The sequence below is a fragment of the Chaetodon auriga genome, chromosome 6 (assembly GCF_051107435.1).
Source record: "Chaetodon auriga isolate fChaAug3 chromosome 6, fChaAug3.hap1, whole genome shotgun sequence".
Lineage (NCBI taxonomy): Eukaryota > Metazoa > Chordata > Actinopteri > Chaetodontiformes > Chaetodontidae > Chaetodon > Chaetodon auriga.
Window position 1 is genome coordinate 22770627 of NC_135079.1, and position 21935 is coordinate 22792561.

Sequence of the window (21935 nt, forward strand, 5' to 3'; positions counted from 1 at the left end):
GTGCATCACACACTGTTTTGGATTTGAAAGACCACAGTGACGTTGTGTCATAGATTATTGATATTTATTGTCAGAGCTGTTGTTAGGGGCCTAAAAGGTACAATAGCATTTTTGCTGACTTTGACTGAAAGCTTGTTAGATTTTCATTGGTTTTCATTTACCTCCATGTATTACAAAAATCAGCCTGCAGAGGACTGAGTTGAGATTGAGTTGTTTCAGATGGACTCACTTGCCGTACTTGTATCACTGTCACATTAAAAAAATATATTGGTCTCTTTGTTAATGCTCAGACTTCAGAGCAGACGACTCTTAAGTCTGGGGTGTTATACGAATTCCTTATTGCAACAAAAAGGAGAGTTTTCAAAACTGTAATCGACTGTCAACCTGATGGCTCATTATGTCTTTGAGTCCAGCCAGGGACCACTATTGCATGTCAAAAAAGTACTTGAAAAAACTGGAGCACCATGGAACACTAGGCATCAGATGGGGGTAAAAAGATTTTCTATTATAATAAAATATATGAAAAAAATCCCTGCAAGCTCATTTAGACTCTGTACTGAAGTAAATAGAAACCAAATACTTCCTGTAAGGTAGTGACACACTGAGGAGACAATTGGATTAATTAGTTAAGGGGCTGAAATATGCAAAACTATGGGTATGGGCCCTTAAAACCCCTGTGTATACCATGACTATTGATTTATTTTTGCTGCTCTGGGTCCAGTTTTACTCTTAGATGCAAGTTTTTTATAGGTCATAGTTAAAAGTCTCCTGCAAAAGCAAAATCAGAGTAATGTGGTCTATCACCTTGCTATTGACTTAATAAAGCAATGAGCCCAAAAAGAAGTGGTTTCCCTTTTTAAAAATGAATAATTATTCATGATTTTAAATGCATCATGTTCTATTTGAAGTATTTCGTATTTACTGGTGCCTCAGGCGTCCTCCAAATCAAGGTTAAGAATAGATGATTAGAACAGGAAGTTAAACTGATTTTGTCTACAAACGCTGTGTTCACTGTCAGCTCCTGAACAGTACATCTGGTAGAGTTGATGACCCAGTTTTCAGAGTAATGGAGTGGTGGTCACGTCGCAGTGCTGCCGTGGTTGTCAGCTGGCGTGTCCACTCTGTGAGGTCAGGTGAGACAGACGTTCTGCACGACTTGCATGACTGGCTCTCATGAGCTTTTTAATTGGACGTCTGTTCCCAAAGTTTAGATGAAGCATAAATGGCATAAACATGAATAGGTGCTGACTGCACCGGGAGCCAGTTTGATTGTTGCCTTCGCTTACCTGATGGTGTTGTGTTGATCAGTGATCAGGAGCAACCCATGTTACTGTGAATGAGAACATCTCTTTATATTTAATCTGGAATCTGATTGTAAAGACACTCATAGACACTTTAGCAGAGCAGACGCTGGCCTAAAAGAACACACAAGATTTACCGTCGGAGTAAACAAGAGGCTGATTGGCACTGTTCCATTTTTTAAAACAATGTTTCTTGAGGGAGTTGTAAGTGAGATACCAAATTTTATATACATATACAGTGTGTGTGTGTGTGTGTGTGTGTGTGTGTGTGTGTGTGTGTGTGTGTGTGTGTGTGTCTACCAGGTGGGCTGCAGTGATGGATAGGGAGAAAGGACAAGAGCTGACAGCTCAGAGAGAATCACTCCTGTTCCTCATCTATCAGATGAGGAGCTCACTGGCAGCCTCACACACACACACACACACACACACACACACACACACACACACACACTCCACTGACACACGCATGCACTCACTTTCCTCTCCCGCTGATAAGAACTATTCGCAAAGTGAGATAATTTAGACAAAGGGTGAAATACCAGCTGATAGAACAAATTTCTAAATCTCATGGACAAAGCAGGTGATTGTGGCTGAAGAAGTATGGAGATAAAGAAAAAGATGAGAAAGACAAGCAATAGTTAAATCAAGAGGTTTCTCAGTTGTTACGTGAGCGAGAGAGGAAGATAAGCAAAACAGGAGAGAAATGAGCTCAGGAAAAGGAAAAAAGAAACCAAGAAGCAGGAAAAGAAGCAGAAGTGTGGATGTGTGTGTGTTAATGTGTACGGAGGGAGAAAGAGATGGTGATATCATGAGCCCAAAAGGAGGGTCAATTCCCCTCTTCTTGTTGCTATGACAACCCATCATGTAGCTCCCCCCAAAATAATGATAAACAGCTAAAAAGAGAGAGAGAGAGAGAGAGAGAGACTGGAGAGAGGAAAACCAAGACTAAATCTTCTTTAGAAACCAAAGTAATTCAGCACAGGTAAAAACATGTGCAGACAGGTTGGATGTGTGTCAGACATGTATTGAAGGAAAGAGCAGTGAAGGCACGTCTCTCTTCCTCCTCAGTGCTGTGCAGGATGTGGAGCCCAGCAGGAAGAGGGAAGTGCTAATTGCTTCTCTTTAGTCTGTACTGAGAAACGAGAGAGCAGTTAGCACAGTAGGTCCACCGCTCTTACCGTCCCCTCACTCTTTATTTCTTCCTCTCTCTCTGTCTCACATGCACTCAGACATAGATACACACACACACACACACACACACACACTACATAGACTTACATTCGTTTGCTGGAGACTTACCCTAACCATAGCCACTACTTGCCTAACCCTAACCCTTACCTTAACCTAAACCTAACCTTACTGTGACCTTAACCCAAGTCTTCACCCTAAAATTTAATGATTTACATTATGAGTAAAACGAGTGTTTAGGGTTGTTCACCTCCTTGCACTTCTCAGTTGGTTAAGCAGTGCTGTAGAGTGACTGTATACAACAAAAGAGTGTTTTTACTTATTCTTCATGCAGTCTGGCACCCTAAAGCGATTTGCAGAGGGCAGAGGTTCAGGGCAATTTTGTCAGCCAGTCTTAGGGTACCATTAGTGCAGCTTGTTAAGGAAGGAGGTTTCCACAGGTTTCCAGTGACCCACCACCTTGGACAGATCTCCAGGAACTGTAGAATCCTGGCTTTCAGCCAGACTGAGCAACATCTGAATGATGCTGTTTGTTTTATAGGTTGGTTGTGAATTCTAATCGGAGCAATATGGGCGTGTTGTGTGGCTCTGAAGATGATTTCCTCAGTTTCCACAGCATTGAGTATGAGATTGTTATGAACGCACCACTGGACCACTTAGTTGACACTGTCCACATAAAGGTCAGGCATTGTCCCCTCCTTTATCAGTGGTATCAGTGTAGTATCATCGGAGAGTTTGATGATGTGGTGGTGGTCTAAAGTACAGCAGTGGGGAGCTGACACATCCCTGCCATGGCTAATTTTGACCAGGGTAGGTGTTATTGACCCTAACCAGCTTCTGCCTGTTGATGAGGACGGAACAGGTCCAATGAATGAAACATTGGTTAATCTCCAGCTGATGCATTTTGGATTTCAGTCTGTCCAGTTTATTGTGTTAAGTACTAAGGAGGAGTCTGTGACCAGTATTCTGGGATATGGTTTTATTTTTGGTGCATCCAGATGTTTTATGACCAATGCTTATACACAAACTGGTATGGGTCAATTTATCCTATATCAACTGAAAGAGCATATGAGAGATAAAAATCTCCGGTGCCTGTATTGATACAGAGGTTAGTGCCACGGTTTGAAAGTCTTTACACTCCTTGGTTGGTTTCTTTGAAAGTGGGATGATGTGTAAAGTATTCGAGGCTGTGGGGACAGTGTGTGTGTCTAATGCCACACCGGCACTGGCTCCTCATTGAATGTCCTCAGAGGAGGCACGGAGGACTTTGAGGACTCGAAAGACGTTGGCCGTCTGACCCCCGGTATTTCCAATCTATTTACACACCCCACAGTTACTGACTCCACCACCTCCCTGCATGTTTAGCACTTTCAGAGGTTTCAAACTGGATGAAAATGTATTAAGGTTGTTTGCAGAGGCCAACTCATCATTTGTCACAAATGATTTGTGGTGTTTACTTGGCATACCTTCATTATTTTTGTAGTGTCTTTGGATATTGTGGTCAGAGTTACATTGGTGGTTTGCTCCTGGATTGATAGGCATCGGTACGTTTATGCAACATTTGTCCAATGTATTTTCCTTCCTTGTTCAACATTTTACAACCTGTTGGCATCCTGTCAAAGTTTTCTCCAGGTATCAGTTGTTCAGTTGTTCTCCCAGGACAATGGCAAACAGGGGTGTCAGGGAATTGCGGTTGTAGGTAAAGACAAATTCCCCCTCCTCAACTTTTTGTTCCTGTCTGCAAAGAAGAGTGAAAATCCATGTATGTCACGGAAACTCAGGTGCAGAGAAACACACAGGAGTTTGACAGCATTTTATCAAATCCACATCCCGCACCAAATCCACTTATCAAATCTAAATATTTTTGAATTCATTTTTAAGGTAACTGAAGTTATAAGTGATTACAACAAGACTCAGTCTAGATCTGTGATTTCCAGAAATAGTACTGTTTTAGAGGTAGCTACTAAATGAATCACAGCGTCTTGCTACAACCTGAAAATGAGACGAGCAACAGAAGATATGAATAATTGATTGTTCTGACACACTGAAACAACCGACTTTTATGTCTGATCCAAGTAATGAAGGTAATTCAGAACTGTGAGGTTAATGTGCTCCATGGGTTGCTCTTCCTCCTAACTGCATTTGCCACGATCAGCTGGATCATTTCTCTAGAAAAGCGTCTCCACTCTGTTGAATGACAAAACACAGTTCACTCATGGTCGTCGAGTGACGCTTCACAATGATGTATTTTTACATTCTTAAACAATCTTTGGTATCATCCGGCCAGCAGCTTGGACAGAGCACATTAACTAACAGACAGAACTTTCAGTGTAGCTGTTACAGAGTTAACTGTAACTAACAGCTGATATTAACTTTGCGGTTATTTAGCCACTGCAGCATTTGTCAGATGATGTCAGATTGTGGTCCAGCAAGAGTTGGGCCAAGTACATCCGCGCCCTGCACCTTTCAAATGAAGAAAAGGGCAACACTTTTTCACGCAGGGTTGAAATTGGTTGGAATTAGATGATTTCAGGGCCTAGACTAGTCTACATACTAGTGTGCATATGGCCAAAGTGGTGTGATTCAGTAGTAATTGTTGGTGTACAACTAATTTGTGCATTTGAGTATTATTTTTAAGCTAAATGAGTCCAATAGTACCAGAAGAGAATTTCAATCAGATCATCATCCATACCTAAAGACACACCAGGAAACACAGAGTGACTGAGCAGAGCAGAGGGAGCTGTGGTCTGTTTCATTTGACAGTGACTTTTATGTTAGTTGGTTGCTCTGCAAAAAGGTATTTTACTTAAATCAGTCATGCTTGCAAAGAGCATACAAATCTGTCGTGTTTACGAAGGTAAATCAAATCTTGAATCACTTCACTGCTGTTAGATGGCCTGAAAATGATGGTGCGCATCGATGGCATTTTCACCACCTGCAATTTGTGACATTAAAGATGGCACCACAGCTATGTGAATCTGCCAATTTCCATGATTGGCTGAACAAAGAGGTGTTTAGTTGCATGATTTCCTGTTTGGTATTTTCTAAATGAACTCTGATGAAAGAAGAGGTTGGAAATGCCATCCTGTTCACGACTCCTCCTCAGGGCGGTGTGATGAGACATTACAAGGAAATAAAGCAGGCTTTCATTTCTTCTACATAATGTGGAGGGAAGATTTGTTTTTGCCTTTGCCCAAACAATTTAAATCAACTGTTCTGTGAGGTGTGTAGTTAGTGTTAATTCATTCATTTATGATTCATTCAGAGAACCATAGCCTACAGTATCCACTTTCAGAAGTAAAAGTTGTACTTACAGATTGTGTTTACCTTTTTCTAATAACCCATTCCCCCACTGACAAGCAGATCGGAAATAACTGTGACACAGATTTGCATGAGAACATTACATTGTACTTAAACAAAGCAGCAGGCTGGGTAACTGTACTTCCTGTCAGTTAAAGCGGGTAAATAAACAAACTGCTAGCTCCTCAAAGATGTCGGAGTCACGTGGGACTCATAGAAAACAAATAAGAGCAGAAAAACAGACAGACAGCCAGCAGGCGGTCTACCTAAACCCTCACACTGATTAGGGCTACAGTACACTCTGTCCATTCGGTCTGTGTGTGTGTGTGTGTGTGTGTGTGTGTGTGTGTGTGTGTGTGTGTGATTTCCATAATTTAATCTTACCATGGCGGCACATTAGCAGTACAGGACCTTGTATTAGTGCTAAATGAATAAGCCTGAAAATGCAGCAATGCAAACGGGGAATAGAATCCACCTGAGGAGACATGACAAACCTAACCAGAGCTGCAGTGGGCGGTGTGGTACGTTGGCAGGCCAAAGTTTCAGTGGGAAGTAATTGTTGATTTCAGAAGACTCTGCTCAGAAATTGTAGAATAGTACACACATATCCACCTTATTCCCAGTCCCATAATACCCTTTTTCTTAGAGATTTGTGGCAAATAAATGATGTGGGAACACAGCCAGGAGGGAAAGTTACACACTGGCTTTGTTGTTGAGGGTGAGATGAGAAGATTCTTACTCCCCACTCTCATCTCTGCATGTTAAATATGAAGCTACTGCCAGCAGCTGGTTAGCTTAAGTTAGAACAAGGACAGGAAACAGAAGGAACCAGCTAACCTGACTAAAGAAATCCACCTACCAGCACTTCTAAATTTCACTAATGAATACATTTTAGCCCTTAAAATCTGTATTACTTATACTTATCTGTGTTATTAGTGTCTCGTTCTTACACTTGTTTTTTTGTACAGATTAAACAAATGAGATGCAATTTTTTTTTTTTCAAACCCAGTTTTATATTAGAAATATTCTATTTTGCAGCCGAGCTTTGCCTGGACTGCCTCCTCATCTCCTCTCTGCTGTCAATGAAGACATTTTTGAGTTTGGGTCATTTCCTTTGCATGAAAATGGACCATTTTGGACAGCAGAATAATAGAAATTTCAGAAAATAGGGCAAATGTACAGCGTCTCATTTGGAGGAGACAGGGTGCTCTTGGCTGTTGCATTGCCTCCTCTGTTGCCAACTTATCAGGTTAGTGAGGAGGGTGGTTGTCAGGGTTGTAGGGTGAATTGGTGGCTGGAGGACCAGGACTTAGACAATGGGAAGCAGACACAATATTCTATGAATGCTGTTCAGTAGTTGACCAATATACCTGGCTGTCCAATTAGTTGAATGTAAAAAGAGAATTTCCCAATGTAGAGCCTGCAAATAGCACATTACACTGTGCTACATATGTGTGAGAGGGCATCATGTGACAACAAGGAAACACATACATTATACATACATATATATGGAGCATTTGACAGTGGTATAATATAGGCCAGGGACTGTAGAAGCTGTAGTGTTTTGTTAAACATGTGTAATTTGGAAGTATTTCATGCTTTAGGAAATGGGGTTAGCTAGCTATCTGCTTGCTTTAGTGGTGTGTGTTGCTGGGTTTCTGGTGTGTTACTGGAGAATTCCTAAGTGGGTCTAACCAGGCTAGCTGGCTGCATGCAGTAAATTGGGTCACGGCTGAATTAAACACCAGTGCCTCTGCTTTCAGTGCTGCACCAGAGAAGGTTAGAAATAGTCATCGCTACAGAGTCCAAATAAACAGTCAAGCCCGGGCGGACAGGGAGAGTGGGACTGGTGCTGTGAACACAAGAAGTGGCATTTCAGAAGTCCGCCTCAAACAAACATGCCTTCTGTCCAGGAAAGGTTATGCCAAGCGTCACAAAAAGAAAGCCATTTGCAAGGGCATTTCTTACCTGGTGTCACTGTGCACAACAGAAACCAACATGGCGCAGCATCCGAGAGTCAGCTTCTAGTAACAAGGAGCTAGAAGAGAGGAGAGATAAAAGATATGGCGAGACTAATAGGGGGACGGGTATTAAGTGAGATGGAGAAGACGTAGCGGTGTTGCTGGCCATGGATGTGGAGTGCCTGGAAGCTTTTTTGACAGTCTGTTAGTCTGTTTTGAAAACTGTGTGATGCCTTTTCTCCTGAGTGGTCAAAACTAGAGCCAGAGTCAGAGAGCTGTGTTTCTGCTGGATGTGTGTCAGTCACATTCCTGCTGTGCTGGTGCTGGGAAAAAAAAAAACAGAGGCAAGAAAAGCTCCACAGAAGAAAGAAAGGGGCAATGAAAAATTGATAAATTCTTGGTGGTAAAAAGAGAAATTCATAAACATACTGTATGCTTGCCTAATCTTGCAACTGAGAAAGAGCAGAGGGGAATAGATGAGGCAGATTTTAGGGCAGCACATTTGAATTTCAACCCTTTGTAAGGCTGCAGTCGTCCTGTCCCTGCGGTTTCCCAGCACTCTGCAGTGGCCCCATAGCTCAACCTGCTGCATCCAGTCAGCCACACTCAAGGACAAACCCTTTGAGGGCAAGGGAATTAATATTTGATATCTAGCTCTGCATCATGTGGTGAGACAGACAGTCAGGCATACTAGCAAGCAGATTCAGAATGGAATCAAAGCCATGAATAACCACTCCCTAATGCAGGGCCACCACTCCACCTCAGGAAAGCTCACACAGCATTCCAATTAGACAGCAAAGAGAGATGTTGGTTGATTGCTTGTTGGATTAGTAAAAAAGGTGCTTTGCAGTATTTGCTGGAACTAGATGCAGAATAGAAACTTGTCACTAGTGATTAATAAGCTTAAGCAACTCAAACCACTGTATGAGAATGAGATGAGGCCACCACGGCCTTGCTCTTTAAAAGTACTCTACATTGTGTGCTGCATAAAGGTCCAATAAGGTATTCCTGCACAAAGAGAAATAGAAGTGCTGGAGGAATGCTTTTTTGTACAGATAAGCTGAGACGCACAAGTTTTAAAGGGAAATTAGCCATGTTTTATGTGGATGTCCAGTGAGTGCTGGGAAACGTAGTCAGTTCAAGCAACAAATTCCTCAGTGCGTGCTATGTTGACAGAGAGAGCTAAGAGTTCAGCTTGTCGGGCCATGCCATACCAGAATACTATGGGTTAGATGAGGACTGACTCCTTTTTTTTCCTCACGCAAAATTATATCAATCATGCACAATCTGTGTAACACTCCTCACACACTCACAGAGGGGAGAGAGAGATAATAGAGCACAGCAGCTGGATCTGAGTGAAAGTACAGAGACAGGGTATTCGATGAGACCGGTGTATGATTAGGTGCGGCACATCAAATATGCCACATAGACCACCAAGACCACAGTGAATGAGAGCATGTAGCAGTAACCCAGACCACACAACATGTGACAAAGTCAGCACAGGTTCCAAATCGATCCTCTCATTAAAAATATATTCAAAGTCACTGCTGATGTTTTCATGGGAGCACAGCACACCAGATGTTGTTGAAAAGCTCTTATCTCCCCACAAACTAATTCAACTTATACATACGACGAGGTGGATTAAGAGGTCGAGGCTGTTTAAGGCTGTTAAATCAAATGAAATGTTAACTTACTTGAAACAAGATATGCTTGCTCATTTACGCAGTAAGCTAGCTAGTTATTTAACAACGTAGCTCAGGTAGCATGTCTTGTCTTAGGAAAGTCAGCATTGATTAAACATCCCTAAAAAGCCTAACCATGACATCTTAAATCCACCCAGTTGTATTTAGTCATGCAAACATACCTTTATCATGCTGTTTTTTTTCCATTTTCTGTTCTCATCTTTCTTTTCACTCATCCAGAAGGATATGACATTACTTTTTTGCAGCTTTTTTCCATCGATGCAGAGGCCTGTGACTTAACATTAGTCTGACTGACAGTGTGCATGAATGTGACACCAGCACTGACAGAGGTAGTGGAAATTGATTAAACCAGCAGTTTTAGCTAGCCAGCCCATTAATATATAATATATGATATAATATATCACAAAGAAGCATTTCAAACTCTCTTGTGGGACATTTCAAGTTCTCCTGGAGGCCCTCTGGTGTACATTGGCGGCCTAAGCAGGTGATTAGTTCACTGATGCATCAGGTTGATTGTGATATAGTGAAGCCCTTCTCCAACTTTGTCAGTCAAATACCCGTACAAGCAAAGAGTCAAGCATTGTCTGTATTACACATCAGTGTCGCATTACACAAACAATCCTGAGGTTTTGAAACAAAACCGGCACTGTGTGCTCACCAAAATGCAGAGACAGACAGACAGACAGACAGACAGACAGACAGACAGACAGACAGACGGGATACAGCTAAAAGTTTGTAGCAGACTGAAGCGCATGCTGGATTGATTTCACAGCAGCCTGACAAAGTACTGAAGGCAGGGATCACACTGAGCATGAGTGTGTGTGTGTGTGTGTGTGTGTGTGTGTGTGTGTGTGTGTGTGTGTGTGTGTGTGTGTGTGTGTGTGTGCGTGCACACACCTCTGGCTCGTAAAGCACAAGAATGAAAGGTTTGAAAGTTGGACATGATATTATTAACATGCTGATGTTGGGCAGGTGAAATGTTCGCCAGATTCACCATCTTAGTTTAGTGCAGCGAATCTCAAACTGGAAGAATGTGATTTATGTCGGCAAAATAAACAAACAAGCGCTTGTTAATGCTATTGTGCTGACCTTTACTCAAATTCAACTTGAGTCTTGTTTTTTTTTATTTTGTTTTTTTTCCCATTCAATTACTGCTAATGATTGATACAAACTGTGGTGTGGGGCTCATGAACTTTTGTCAGCAATGAAGGGGGGCAGAACAGGAAAAGGTTTGACAACCCTTGGTTTTAATATGTTAGCATGCTAACAATTACATTTACATAAGAAGCACAAAGTACAGCTGAACCTGAAAGAAATCAAATTTTTTGTGCACATTTTAAACCAAAATATTGCACATGCTAAAATTCTGACCTTATGATGGCGCTAGAGGAGAAGTCAAATATGGCCAAAGTTGTTAGTTAGTTTGCAGAGAACATGAAAAAAATCCAAATCCAAATTTCTTTACATTACATCAAATAGTTTTCACTTAAAAAACAACAATATAAACCTTGATCATGTTGGCAGTAGAAGTCAGGGGATCACCAAAATCAGCATCCTCTGGACATCATAATGTCCAATCCAGATGAGATATTTTAGTCTTAATCATGTGGTGGATTGACTGACTGACTGACAACATTGCCATCTTTAGATCCTATGCTGCTAGTGTGGCTAAAAGCATGTCAGAAATACACAATGTACAGAGCCGTGGACTGAATGATCTTCTGGTGACAAATTTAATAGACTTTTTATCAAACATTAACACCAGTGAACTGTGACTTCAGTTGCTTGATCCTAATGACTTGAAAGACCAAAGAGAACACGTTAGTCGGAAAAGAGGTTGAGCAGAATGACTGTATTACTATTCAGAGGAATACAGTATCATAGGGCGGAGATGGTGCAGGCTTCGGTAATTACCAGTCACATCTTCTCCTTTCATCCCCTTCAAAAGCAGCAGACAGGTTCATACAGTGAAGCAAAGGTTCCCCATACTAATGCTGTCTGATACTGAGCTGGCATGAGCAAATGTCAAGATGGTTGACGGATCTCAGGTCTCAGTGCGAGGATGCTTTGTACTACATATGATTTCACAGTGGCGTGTGTGTGTGTGTGTGTGTGTGTGTGTCTCCTGCAGATGATGGCAAGCTGTCTCTGGATGAGTTCCAGGCTTTCTTCTCCGATGGCACGCTGAACGAGGAAGAGCTGGAGAAGCTGTTTCACACCATCGACTCTGATAACACCAGGTCAGCACTACTGCTTCTCTGCTGCGTGTAGCATGCGACACAGCTGTGTGGTTGCATGAAAGAAATCTGGATGCAGTGCGTGTGCATTTACGCCTGTGTTTGTTTTGTGTGCTCATTGCGCCGTAACTTTTGTTTTTTCTCACTGTCAGTTATTAAAAGAAGCTGCTCTGCTGCCACACAGCCTCAGTACTGCACTTTTCAATTGTGTGTGTGTGTGTGTGTGTGTGTGTGTGTGTGTGTGTGTGTGTGTGCGCGTGTGTGTGCACGCTCAGGTAAAAGGTATGTAATTTCACTGGCAGCCAGAAAATGTCACATCCGCCTCTGAACGCTCTTTTTACAGAGCGCCTTTTGTACCAAAGCCCTTTACGTTAAGTGACACTTTCAGTATGAAAATGACAGCGGGAGAGGGGATATAGACACAGTGGGAGAAAATAATGAAAGAAGAGTGAAAACTGAGGAAAGCCAGTGTTCAGTTTTTTTCTTCGTTCACTTTCTCCTCCTCTCTAGTCGTCGTCTATTTCTGCATTAGTCATACCGAGCCTGCAGCACGTAAACCTCTCTATGTTGCTCCCTAGGACGCTCTGTTTGGATTGGCTCTCATTTAATCAATTTATTGACCCTTTCTAATCAGCCAATCAGCTCATCCAGCCTGTAATCAGGAGAAGTGTGCTGACACAGTGGGATCTGAGTGATCAGAAGACCGGCTCAGTTAATTTAAAGAACCGCAGTCGGAAACCTGTGGGGCCTTGAAATAAAATGAAACCAAGCAGAAGAAAAGCTGACCTTTATGGTTGTTGTAGAATTGAATTAGGTTCAATATATAAATCCACCAGCAGGCTCAGACATTAGTGGAGATTTCTTTTATTTTTTAAATCAGTGGAGTAAGTGGACCATGCAGCTGCAGCCATCTCTCTGACGTCAGCCATCTTGCTTCTTGGAGATGGTCCGGCTTTATAAATCATATTCAGCGCATTGGACGCAGTCAGAAAAGTTTCTACTCATTAGAGTTAAGTAGGCTTGGCAGCCACACGCCAGTCCTCAGTATTATCGTGCGACAGCAGATAAGGTTATTGATTGGTCCTAGTAAAAGAAGAAATGACGGCGTAAGCATTTCCTGTTGAAGCAGGAAGTTGATGGATGGAGAGGAGGGAGGGAGCAGGCAGAGACTGAGTGCTGTCCTGCTTCCACTCATTTGTCTCTCTGTCTCTGTCACTCTTTGCTTTCTGCCCAGCTTTCTTTCTATATCAGGCTTTTTTCTGAGATTTCTGTCTCTGTTGTCTGTTTTTCTGCCAGGCTCTTCTTGTTTCCATCCTGCATCCTTCTCCATCACTCTTCCCATCACCCCTCTCTCTCCCTCCATCCACTCTCCATCTGTCACACATTCCCATCTTTAGCCCTTTCTGGTTTCAAGTCCTCCCTGCACTTTTCTCTATCTATTGTCCCCCAGTGAAATGGTTCTGGAGATGGGGAGAACATGAAATCTCAGGTGATATCTCAAGCAAAGTCTTATTTATTTTTTCCTGGGGCTTTTTGTGCCATTTTTACATTCAATTTATGTTTAGTTTGGCATCTAATAAATTGCCTTCTTCCCAAATGCATGGACAAAGATACGGTGCCTGCAGGTGTGACTTATTATTTAGTCAATTTAACAAACCACGAAGCTTCCAGGAGCCCCAACAGACAGCGACACCTGTACTAATGTACAATTCTTTACTGACAATCACAAAATAAACATTATTATGAAAAAGCATAAAACCATTTTTTACCACCCAGTCTTCCATCTGATTGGCCAAAGAAAGAAGAAAACAGCTTATTCCATGTTTGTTTTCATGGCAAAGAATCACAATATGTCAAATAAAATGTAACTGTCCTCATTAAAAGGGGTATTACAGTGGTTTACTATTGCACATCCATACAGTTGAGGGACACATAAGAAACACGTCAAAAAGGGGTCAGCATCAGTGCAGCAGAGGCTGACATGTCCTGACTTTTACAGCGTGTCTTTGCAGGTGTAGCACAGGCAGCATGTTAGCAGAGCAGCAGCAGCCTCTTCTGTGTAGACATGCTGTCAGTCCCCAGCATGGGCCAAGCTCCAGAAACATCAGTTCCTACATTTCCCTCAATGCAACTCAACAGCATCTTTTATCAGACCCTCTGAGACCCTCTGTCAAACTCCACAGCTCCAGTCTGTGACACAGGCTTCTGTGGAGTGTCCGCTTAAACATGCAGAAGCAACAATAATTCATAAACACAATTTCATATGAAATTCCTTTAATGACGTCATTGCTTCTGCTTTGCCTACAGACACGAATGAGATACTTCTCAACATCACTTTTAATTGGTTTGTCCACTTCCCTGCGTTTGATCCAAATAATCTCTACTGTAAAACATGATTGATTCCTCCTTTATATTCCTATAAGGTGGAATCCCAAGGACTAATAAACCTTGAAAGGATGATAAATGATGATAAATCGTATTGCTAAACCCAACAGGCCCCTGCATCACTTGCAGAGAACAACATAATTACTGGTTTATTTCCCCTGTAAAAATGCATCACCCGTTTGGGTAGTGAACAATCTGCCATATTTATTTAAGCCTCTGAAATGTTGGAACATTTTACAACTCTGACAAACATCCCAAGTGCAGGTTAAACTGCATATGTCATCAGCAAGCGTGACAGTACGTTTAACGTTGCATGAAGCCAGACTTTTGATGGATATTTTAAAGCCCATCTGTCACAGTGACACATCAGGATTCATTCTGGCCGAACCTGTTTATTTAAAAGACTCTGCTGCTTAATTAAATAAAGTGGGCCATTGTCTATCAAGGACCATTCAATCCAAACTGAGCGTAGAAGGCATGGAAATATTGAAAGAGCAACAATGAAGTGACTTTTAAACTTCAGCTTCTGTGTTTTATGAACATTCCCTTTAATGTGCAGCATTGACTGATTGTTAAGATGAACAGATGGAGTCTTTCTGCCCGTCTCCTCCTCTGTCCTCAGTTCTCCCATCATCAGTTACTGTGCACCTCACATCCTTCTATCGACTGGTTCCTCTTCCTTTCTTCATCCCCTCTCTTCTTTTTCTTTCTCTCCATCCCTGCCTCTCCTCCCTTTTTCTCCTCTGTCCCTCCTGGTCAGTCAACTAGAAAAAGTCTTCTTTAGGCCAGTGCAGAATTCACTGCCAAATGGGTCCCAACACAGCGAACTGAGCATGAATGATGGCAGTGGATTGATTCAGACTCCTGTCAGAGAGTCTTGTTAGATCGCTTCCTGCCTGCCAAACTCCCGCTCTGTGTGTGTGTGTGTGTGTGTGTGTGTGCGCGTGTGTGTGTGTGTGTGTGCATGCAAAAAGCCTTTCCTCTGTTTCTGACCCTGCTCTTCTCCATCCTTTTCCTTCCTTCCTTCCTACTTTCCTTTCTTCCCTTCGTTTCTCTCCCTCTGCTGCTCCTCTGCTATGCTGTGATAGTAATGTTGACACTAAGGAACTCTGTGGTAAGTAAACTGCCCACACACACACTCACACACTCTTCCCACTGGCCTCATTCTTTCTTATCTATCATTAAAAAGTACTTCTTAGTTGAAATGCAATTAGATTTCTTTAAATTATACACGATGATATTAATTCAGCTACTTTAGCTACAATTAGCCACCACAAATTATTTTTGAGCACAAGTTGCATGAATCTGGTAATGTGCCAATGTGCCTGTACGTGTATGTGTGTATGTGCAGACTACTTCGCTAAGCACATGGGGGACTATGAGGGAGTTCTGGCCTCGCTGGAAACACTCAACCTTTCCATCCTCAAAGCCATGGACTTCACCAAAAAGGTAAGAGTGAGTGTGTGTGTGCGTGTGTGTCTCTTTCTGTGTGTGTATGTGTGTTAAAAGAAGTCAATGTAACAAGGCTGTGGTGACAGGTGACAGATATCATCAGGTAATACATAGCATATAGACAACACGAGTAGACATGCAGAAGAGTCATTGAAGTGGGTCAGCAGTGGAAGTTACATTAAAGTTTGCTAACATTAGCCACCATAAGCCATGGTTGATTGCTTATTTTTAAGAAATTGTTTTATTTCTCTTTTGTGTGTGAGACACTTACAGTACTTAAAATGCTGCAGTGGTGGTCCACTACCCCTCAGCACCGTGTCTGCCAGAGCTTCACTGTATAACACAGGACCTTAAAGTGTTTATACTCCTTGTTTTTGTGTTAAATGACAATGTTAAATCAGTGTGAAAGAGGTCATGATGAACCTACCGAGACTTATCACCTGAGTTTGCAGCTCTTTGACTTCACAGAACTTTACAGCGAGTCTCAGCTCATTATTCAGCTGTCCGGTCACTCTCACTGCTGTGATAGCATTGTTTTCAGCAAAAAAGCTGTGAAATTCCCACTGTACACTACCTGCTCAGCGCCAAATGGTTAGCTGCCAGTCTGTTGAACATGGTGCAGAATTTAGCAGCTAAAAAGCCAAATACTTACCTCAAGAGATGGCAAAGACCCAAAACAGCCATCAGCTGCATCAGCTGTACAGATATAGAAGCAGTGTGTCCACTCTTGACCCTTCAAACACACAGAGCAGTCTACACTGAATCTGTTCCCATAAACCAGGTGTAATGCTGTGTCTGTGTCTCTGTGGAGATGGATGATAGCTGTCTGCTTTTGTTAGTGTGTGTGTGTGTGTGTGTGTGTGTGTGTTTGTGTGTGTGTGGCAGTCAGCTGCGGAGCAGTAATGTGTTGTCCTAGTTTTTGCCCATGATGTCCTATATATAGCAGCTGGTCATACTTCACATCCATGTGTGTTGCACTTCGACTCGACTCTGTGTGTCTATATCTCTATCCACCAGCTCTCTCTTAATCTTTCTTTCAGCTATATGCCATTCAGCAGCACTCAAACACACGCACACGCGCGCACACACACACACACACACACACACACACACACACACACACGCTTGTCCATACACACAACCCCAGGCTAGTTTTTGTCTCTAATGAGCAGCCATTGTTTAATCAATCAGCCAAGTGTCTCTCTTGTTCTGTTGCTGTGTCTCCTGTGCTCTCTCTTCCTCTCACTCTCATTCATACCCTCCTTTTCCCTGCAACACACACACACACACACACACACACACACACACACACACACACACTCAGTCATGCTTCCATCACTTCAGAGAACATTACACTGACTTATATCAATTTCCTAGAGACTTACCCTCACCCCAACCTTATCCACTCCACTCCACACACACACACACACACACAAACACACACACACACACACACACACACACACGCACACACACACCTTCCTCAGCGGTTGTGATGTCCTGATACTGTGTGTTGCGGGCAGCATGGAATTGCTCCAACAGTCCTGTGTAGGGGATGGATCAGCTCAAAGAGTCAGATAGTCAAACTGAAACACAGACACTGCTGATGAGTCAAGTATTGATGGAAGTTGTGTGTGTGTGTGTGTGTGTGTGTGTGTGTGTGTGTTTCAGATTTCATGGCTCAAATAGATTTACTGCAGAGAGAGAAAGAGAGACAGACACTGAGGCTAAAGTTTCTTTGCTTCAGCTACAGTTCAGACAGTTCAATGCGGGCTGCCAGTCTTGCAGCAAACATTTATTTTTAGATTTCTGTTGCGTCGTAGTAACCCCTCTGTGTTTCCTCTGCTGCGCTTATTTCAATCTTTTTTCTCTGCCTTTGCTTTTTGTCTAATACGTATTGCAGCAACTGCACTAGTGGCTGAGACATCTGCCATTTGAGCTGTTTATGAGTAGAAAATGTACAGCCCTGAAGAAACACAGCCCTCCTCTTCATCTGAATGGCACTGTGTTGGCCAATCAAATTCGTGCAATCGCACATTCCTGTCAGATCATTTTGTAACATGAACACCATATTTCTCGTGTTTGCCTGGCAATCATTGAAACAAAAGTTAAGTATGGTCTATGGTTGTGCCATTAGGTAATGTGTAAAATTGATTATGCCTGGCAGTCATACAGACAGATGATCTTACAGTTCTTAAAAGATATCAGGCTTCAACACCATCGAAACTCATTTGTATGTATTTTTAGAATGCAGAATTCAGAGTTAGGGGTTGAAAATATAGGGGGTAGTCAAGTTCCTAAGAACCCACAGAGCTGTTATTTGAGCTGTGAAACGTACTGAAGTGTGCGACTTGATAGACAAGCATATGATGTTTAACGTGGTGATGATAGGATGAACTGCATTTTTAGCCTGTTACACTAAATACTTTAAAAAAACAAACAAACATAAAAGTCAAATGGTGCAGATTATCCATCAGATTCTACTCTTTCTCAAAATCACCCTTCATATCATTTGAGGAACACTTAAGTATTTCGGGGTTAGCCAATTCTTGTTTCAGAGCACCGCCTCTTTACAAGCTGGAGCTTATCAGCTCCTCACAAAGGTCTAAGTGGACTGTCTGAGTGCTAATCCACAAGTAGGGATAAGAGCCGAAGTCACTGGGCTGGCAGTAATTGCTCCATATGTTTCAATTTAACATTACCCTTTAAAATGGGAGCACCAGTGATGCTCGTTTCTTTATCTTTGCCTCCTGCACTCTTTGTTGTCTTTACCACTGCCTCCTTTCTGCTCTCATTAGACCCTGCTGGTCCCTGCCCCCCTCTACTGTATTTCTCACTGTCTTTCTCTTTTCTCTCTCTCCATTCTGTCATTTTCAAAAAACATAAATAATTCTATATTGAAGACATCAACATTTAGTAAAATATAGTGATGTATATGTTAATGCATCCAGTGTTTCTTTTTCTTTTTTTTTTTTTTTCCTTTTTTTACGCCCATGTAAAAACTGGAGAAAATCTCCAAATTGAGGCAGATGTGAGGAGGCAGAGTGGGTGGAGCTAAAAGACAGAGCGTGATATTAGCTTGAGCAGAAGGTTGTAGTCTGAGCCCTGGCCTTTTAGAGCCCAGTGAGAATTGATTAGCTCTCCATCCCCCTCAGTGGATATAGACACAGAGAGAAAGTGGATAGGAAGGCAGACTTTGCACTGTGCTGTTACCCACAGTACTGTACAGAAGTCGGTTTTTCTTCTTTAAAGCCATTGGTTGGAACATAAGGGCGGGTTGCTGCAAGGATTGAATGGTTCTCCAAATTATTCATCTGAAATTTATACCCCAGCAGCATTGGCTCTGCTATGGTGCGAAACCTTGCCAAGTCCTTGTAATGTAAGATGAATAAAATTAGAGACTGCTCCTGGAATAAAACACATTACAGTAGTCAATGCAGTGCCTGCATAATCTTCTTGACCCTTATTTTTATCAGAAAATATAAATCTTCTGAATGCAGATGCCTCTAGAAAAAGTTCGATAGCCACAGCTGTGTTCCATGCAGCTGTGCAAAGTGCTAGAAACCAGAGAGATCCTGATGCTGTGCGTCTGTGTCACCATTGGCTCATCATCCTTCCCTTCATGCTCCCAGAGGGACAACCAACACACTAATAATTCATGCAAATGTGATATTTCCATTCACTTCATGCACTATTCATTATTTTGACTGTCAAGGTATCAATTAGTGGAAGCAGGCATTGCTGCCTGTCTTAAGAGGCTGATGAGATTCTGCAAATGAGGCGATCATAAAATAATTAGTGGTGATAAATAAACTGAAATCACCTCTGACCTCACATCAGATCAGCCCGGGCATTAATTGTAATTATCGTGCTAATACACAAAGGGAGGGTACGACGTAATTATCTTTAGGTGTTAAGATTACAGAAACAATGATAAACAATGATCTGCTTTGTCTCTGTTACCTGTGCTGTCTTTTGCATATGCATTTTATAGGTCGCCTGTGCAAGCAGATTATTACCACCCAAATTTGCATCGATTGTTAGGCGTCAACCTCTAGCGGCCGTAGTAATTATGAAGGGAACAAAGGAGGAAGTCAGGTGACGTACTTAAATTACATAGTTTACCTAAAATAACGTGCCTATTTCAACCAATGATTGTTTCATAAACCTAACCAAGTAGATTTGCTACCTATACCAAAGCAAACTGAGACCATTTCACGAAGTTAAGGATGTGAGGATGAAAGTCCAGTATGATGAACGTCCACCTTCGTTGTAGCGGCCCGATGCTGATACTGTATATATCATATATAGCATTATGAGAGTCATTGGCAATTGACCTATTCAGTCATTTAGCCATGATGACGTGTTGGCATTTTATTAACTTATTAATGTATTGGCGCTGCAAAATGTTGTTTTTTTGGGAGGCTAAGTGGTTATACACCCAAATTCCAAACTGTTCTCAAACATTGGAAAAATCTTTATCCTTTGTTTTAAAGAAGGATTACAGTTTGTAAAAACAAATATTTTTTACAGCAGACATTTTAGCAGGAAAATGCACAGGTGTAATCAATAACATTAAAAATGGATACATTCCAAGGTGAGCCATTTCCACGGTCCTGGTATTGATGTTGGACATCTTTAATGAGACCTGAGAGAGTGACCCTGTGAAGATTCAATCAGAAAGTTCTCTGACTCATGATCTTTAGTTTATTTTTAGCGTGGTCTAATTGTTGATTGCATATTTTACTATTGAAAATTCAAGTCAAATCAAGTGAAGTTGCTCAGAATCATTTTTAGCTCATTAGTGTGTTCTTCCCTGCATGCGTTGTATTTTTGTGATAGTGACAGTGTGATAGTACACTTACTAACTCCATTTTACACAGAAAAATGTGCAAAAAGTGTGCATGTTTTTGAACTGAAAGCTGCAAAAAAGCAAAAGCAAACTACAGAAAGTTTTATTGAAGTTTGCATTTATTAACTTTCTCAACTTTTTTTATTTTCGGAATAAAGCAAACAAGGTGTCACCTGTTACCTTGGTCCTGAGCATCCCACTGCAGCTCGTGTCAGCAGGACATCAAATCAAGAGTTCTTGCAGGTTACTGTGGTGACAGTTACCATGGAGGCAGGATACTTTGGGGACAGTTGTCATGGAGACAGGTCGAGTTGATGTCAGTCTACATAGAATCAAGAAGAAGAAGAAGAAGAAGAAGAAGAAGAAGACATCGCTCAGCTATCTTTGTATTAGCTAGCAGATCCAGCTCATGTCATCATCCAGCACCATGTTTGGCGTCTCTGGCGTCCTCAGGTCCATACTTTACTATAGTTCCTCTGGTAACACTCATGTCCAAGGGCGATCCTTAATTTAGTGAGCACGATCAAAAATTACTGCCTTTGCAAATTATGAGCAGCAAAGACAAGTTTAAGAGAAAATTTTATGACAGGAAACAGCAACAGTGAGTTTGTTTGGCCACAAAGGATTTTGAGAAAGCCCCCGCTGTATGTGTGCTTCATACCTGCAGCAGCATCTTACTCATATTCCCAGATGACAACGTCATGATTTAGACGCTGTTAGAGAACAAATATATAATCCACAAGGGGGAGAGCAAATGCGTTGATATGCATCAAATCCAGGCCTGTTTCCACTATTTTTCTTTTCTTTCTTTTCTTTTTGTAAAAGCTTTTATGGAACTATCAGACTCAGGAGTGGGTCAAGAAAACAATTTTAATTGGCTCTCCAGCAGGTGGAGATACTGTAAGTAACTGCCCCTCCCATGAGGTTTGTGTGTGTGTATGTGTGTATGTGTGTGTGCGTGTTGGGGTTGATGAGAGCTGAAGCAGGTGACAAAAAAAAGAAGGGAGAATTCACTACATCTCCTCTCCTGTCTGTCTTCAATAAATGCTGCTTTAATGAGCCACTCTCATTAGCACTTTATTTTTTTCAAGCTTTCACTGAGCGAGCCACCATACTCATTGACAACTCTACAGGCACACACACACACACACACACACACACACACACACACACACAGGCACAGACAGAGTTTCTCGGGCTAAAATCTTGTTAAGCTCATCTTTTTTCAAAATGTGTTCAGGAAATTGTTTCATGCCGGCGAGTGACCCTCTATGAGCTTTTTAGCTGCTTCTCATATGACTCCTCCTCCCCACCTCCTCTTCATCTCACCTCTCCTCTCTCTCATCTTCTCCACTTTCATTTCCACTCTATTGTCTTCGTCCAACCCCAGGCCACCACCGCCTCCCCAACCTCATCCTCTTCATCCTACTCTTTTCTTCATGATGATTAAGGTGAAGCGGATCACAGGGAAGAGGGAGGCGATTTGGTCTGTAGACAATAACATGAGCGGGATGAGGAGAACGAGAGGGGAGGAAGATCGATGGAGGAGAATGGGT

General features: G+C 42.0%; 1 protein-coding gene across 1 annotated transcript in view; it reads left to right on the forward strand.

The window, feature by feature from the left end:
- The window catches only part of necab2 (N-terminal EF-hand calcium binding protein 2), a 114797-nt gene that overhangs the window by 22215 nt on the left and 70647 nt on the right, over nucleotides 1-21935 (forward strand). Inside the window, exons 3-5 of the mRNA XM_076733188.1 lie at nucleotides 11585-11693; nucleotides 15164-15189; nucleotides 15427-15524. Of these exons, the coding sequence (XP_076589303.1) occupies nucleotides 11585-11693; nucleotides 15164-15189; nucleotides 15427-15524 (233 nt within the window). The remainder of the gene's footprint in view (nucleotides 1-11584; nucleotides 11694-15163; nucleotides 15190-15426; nucleotides 15525-21935) is intronic.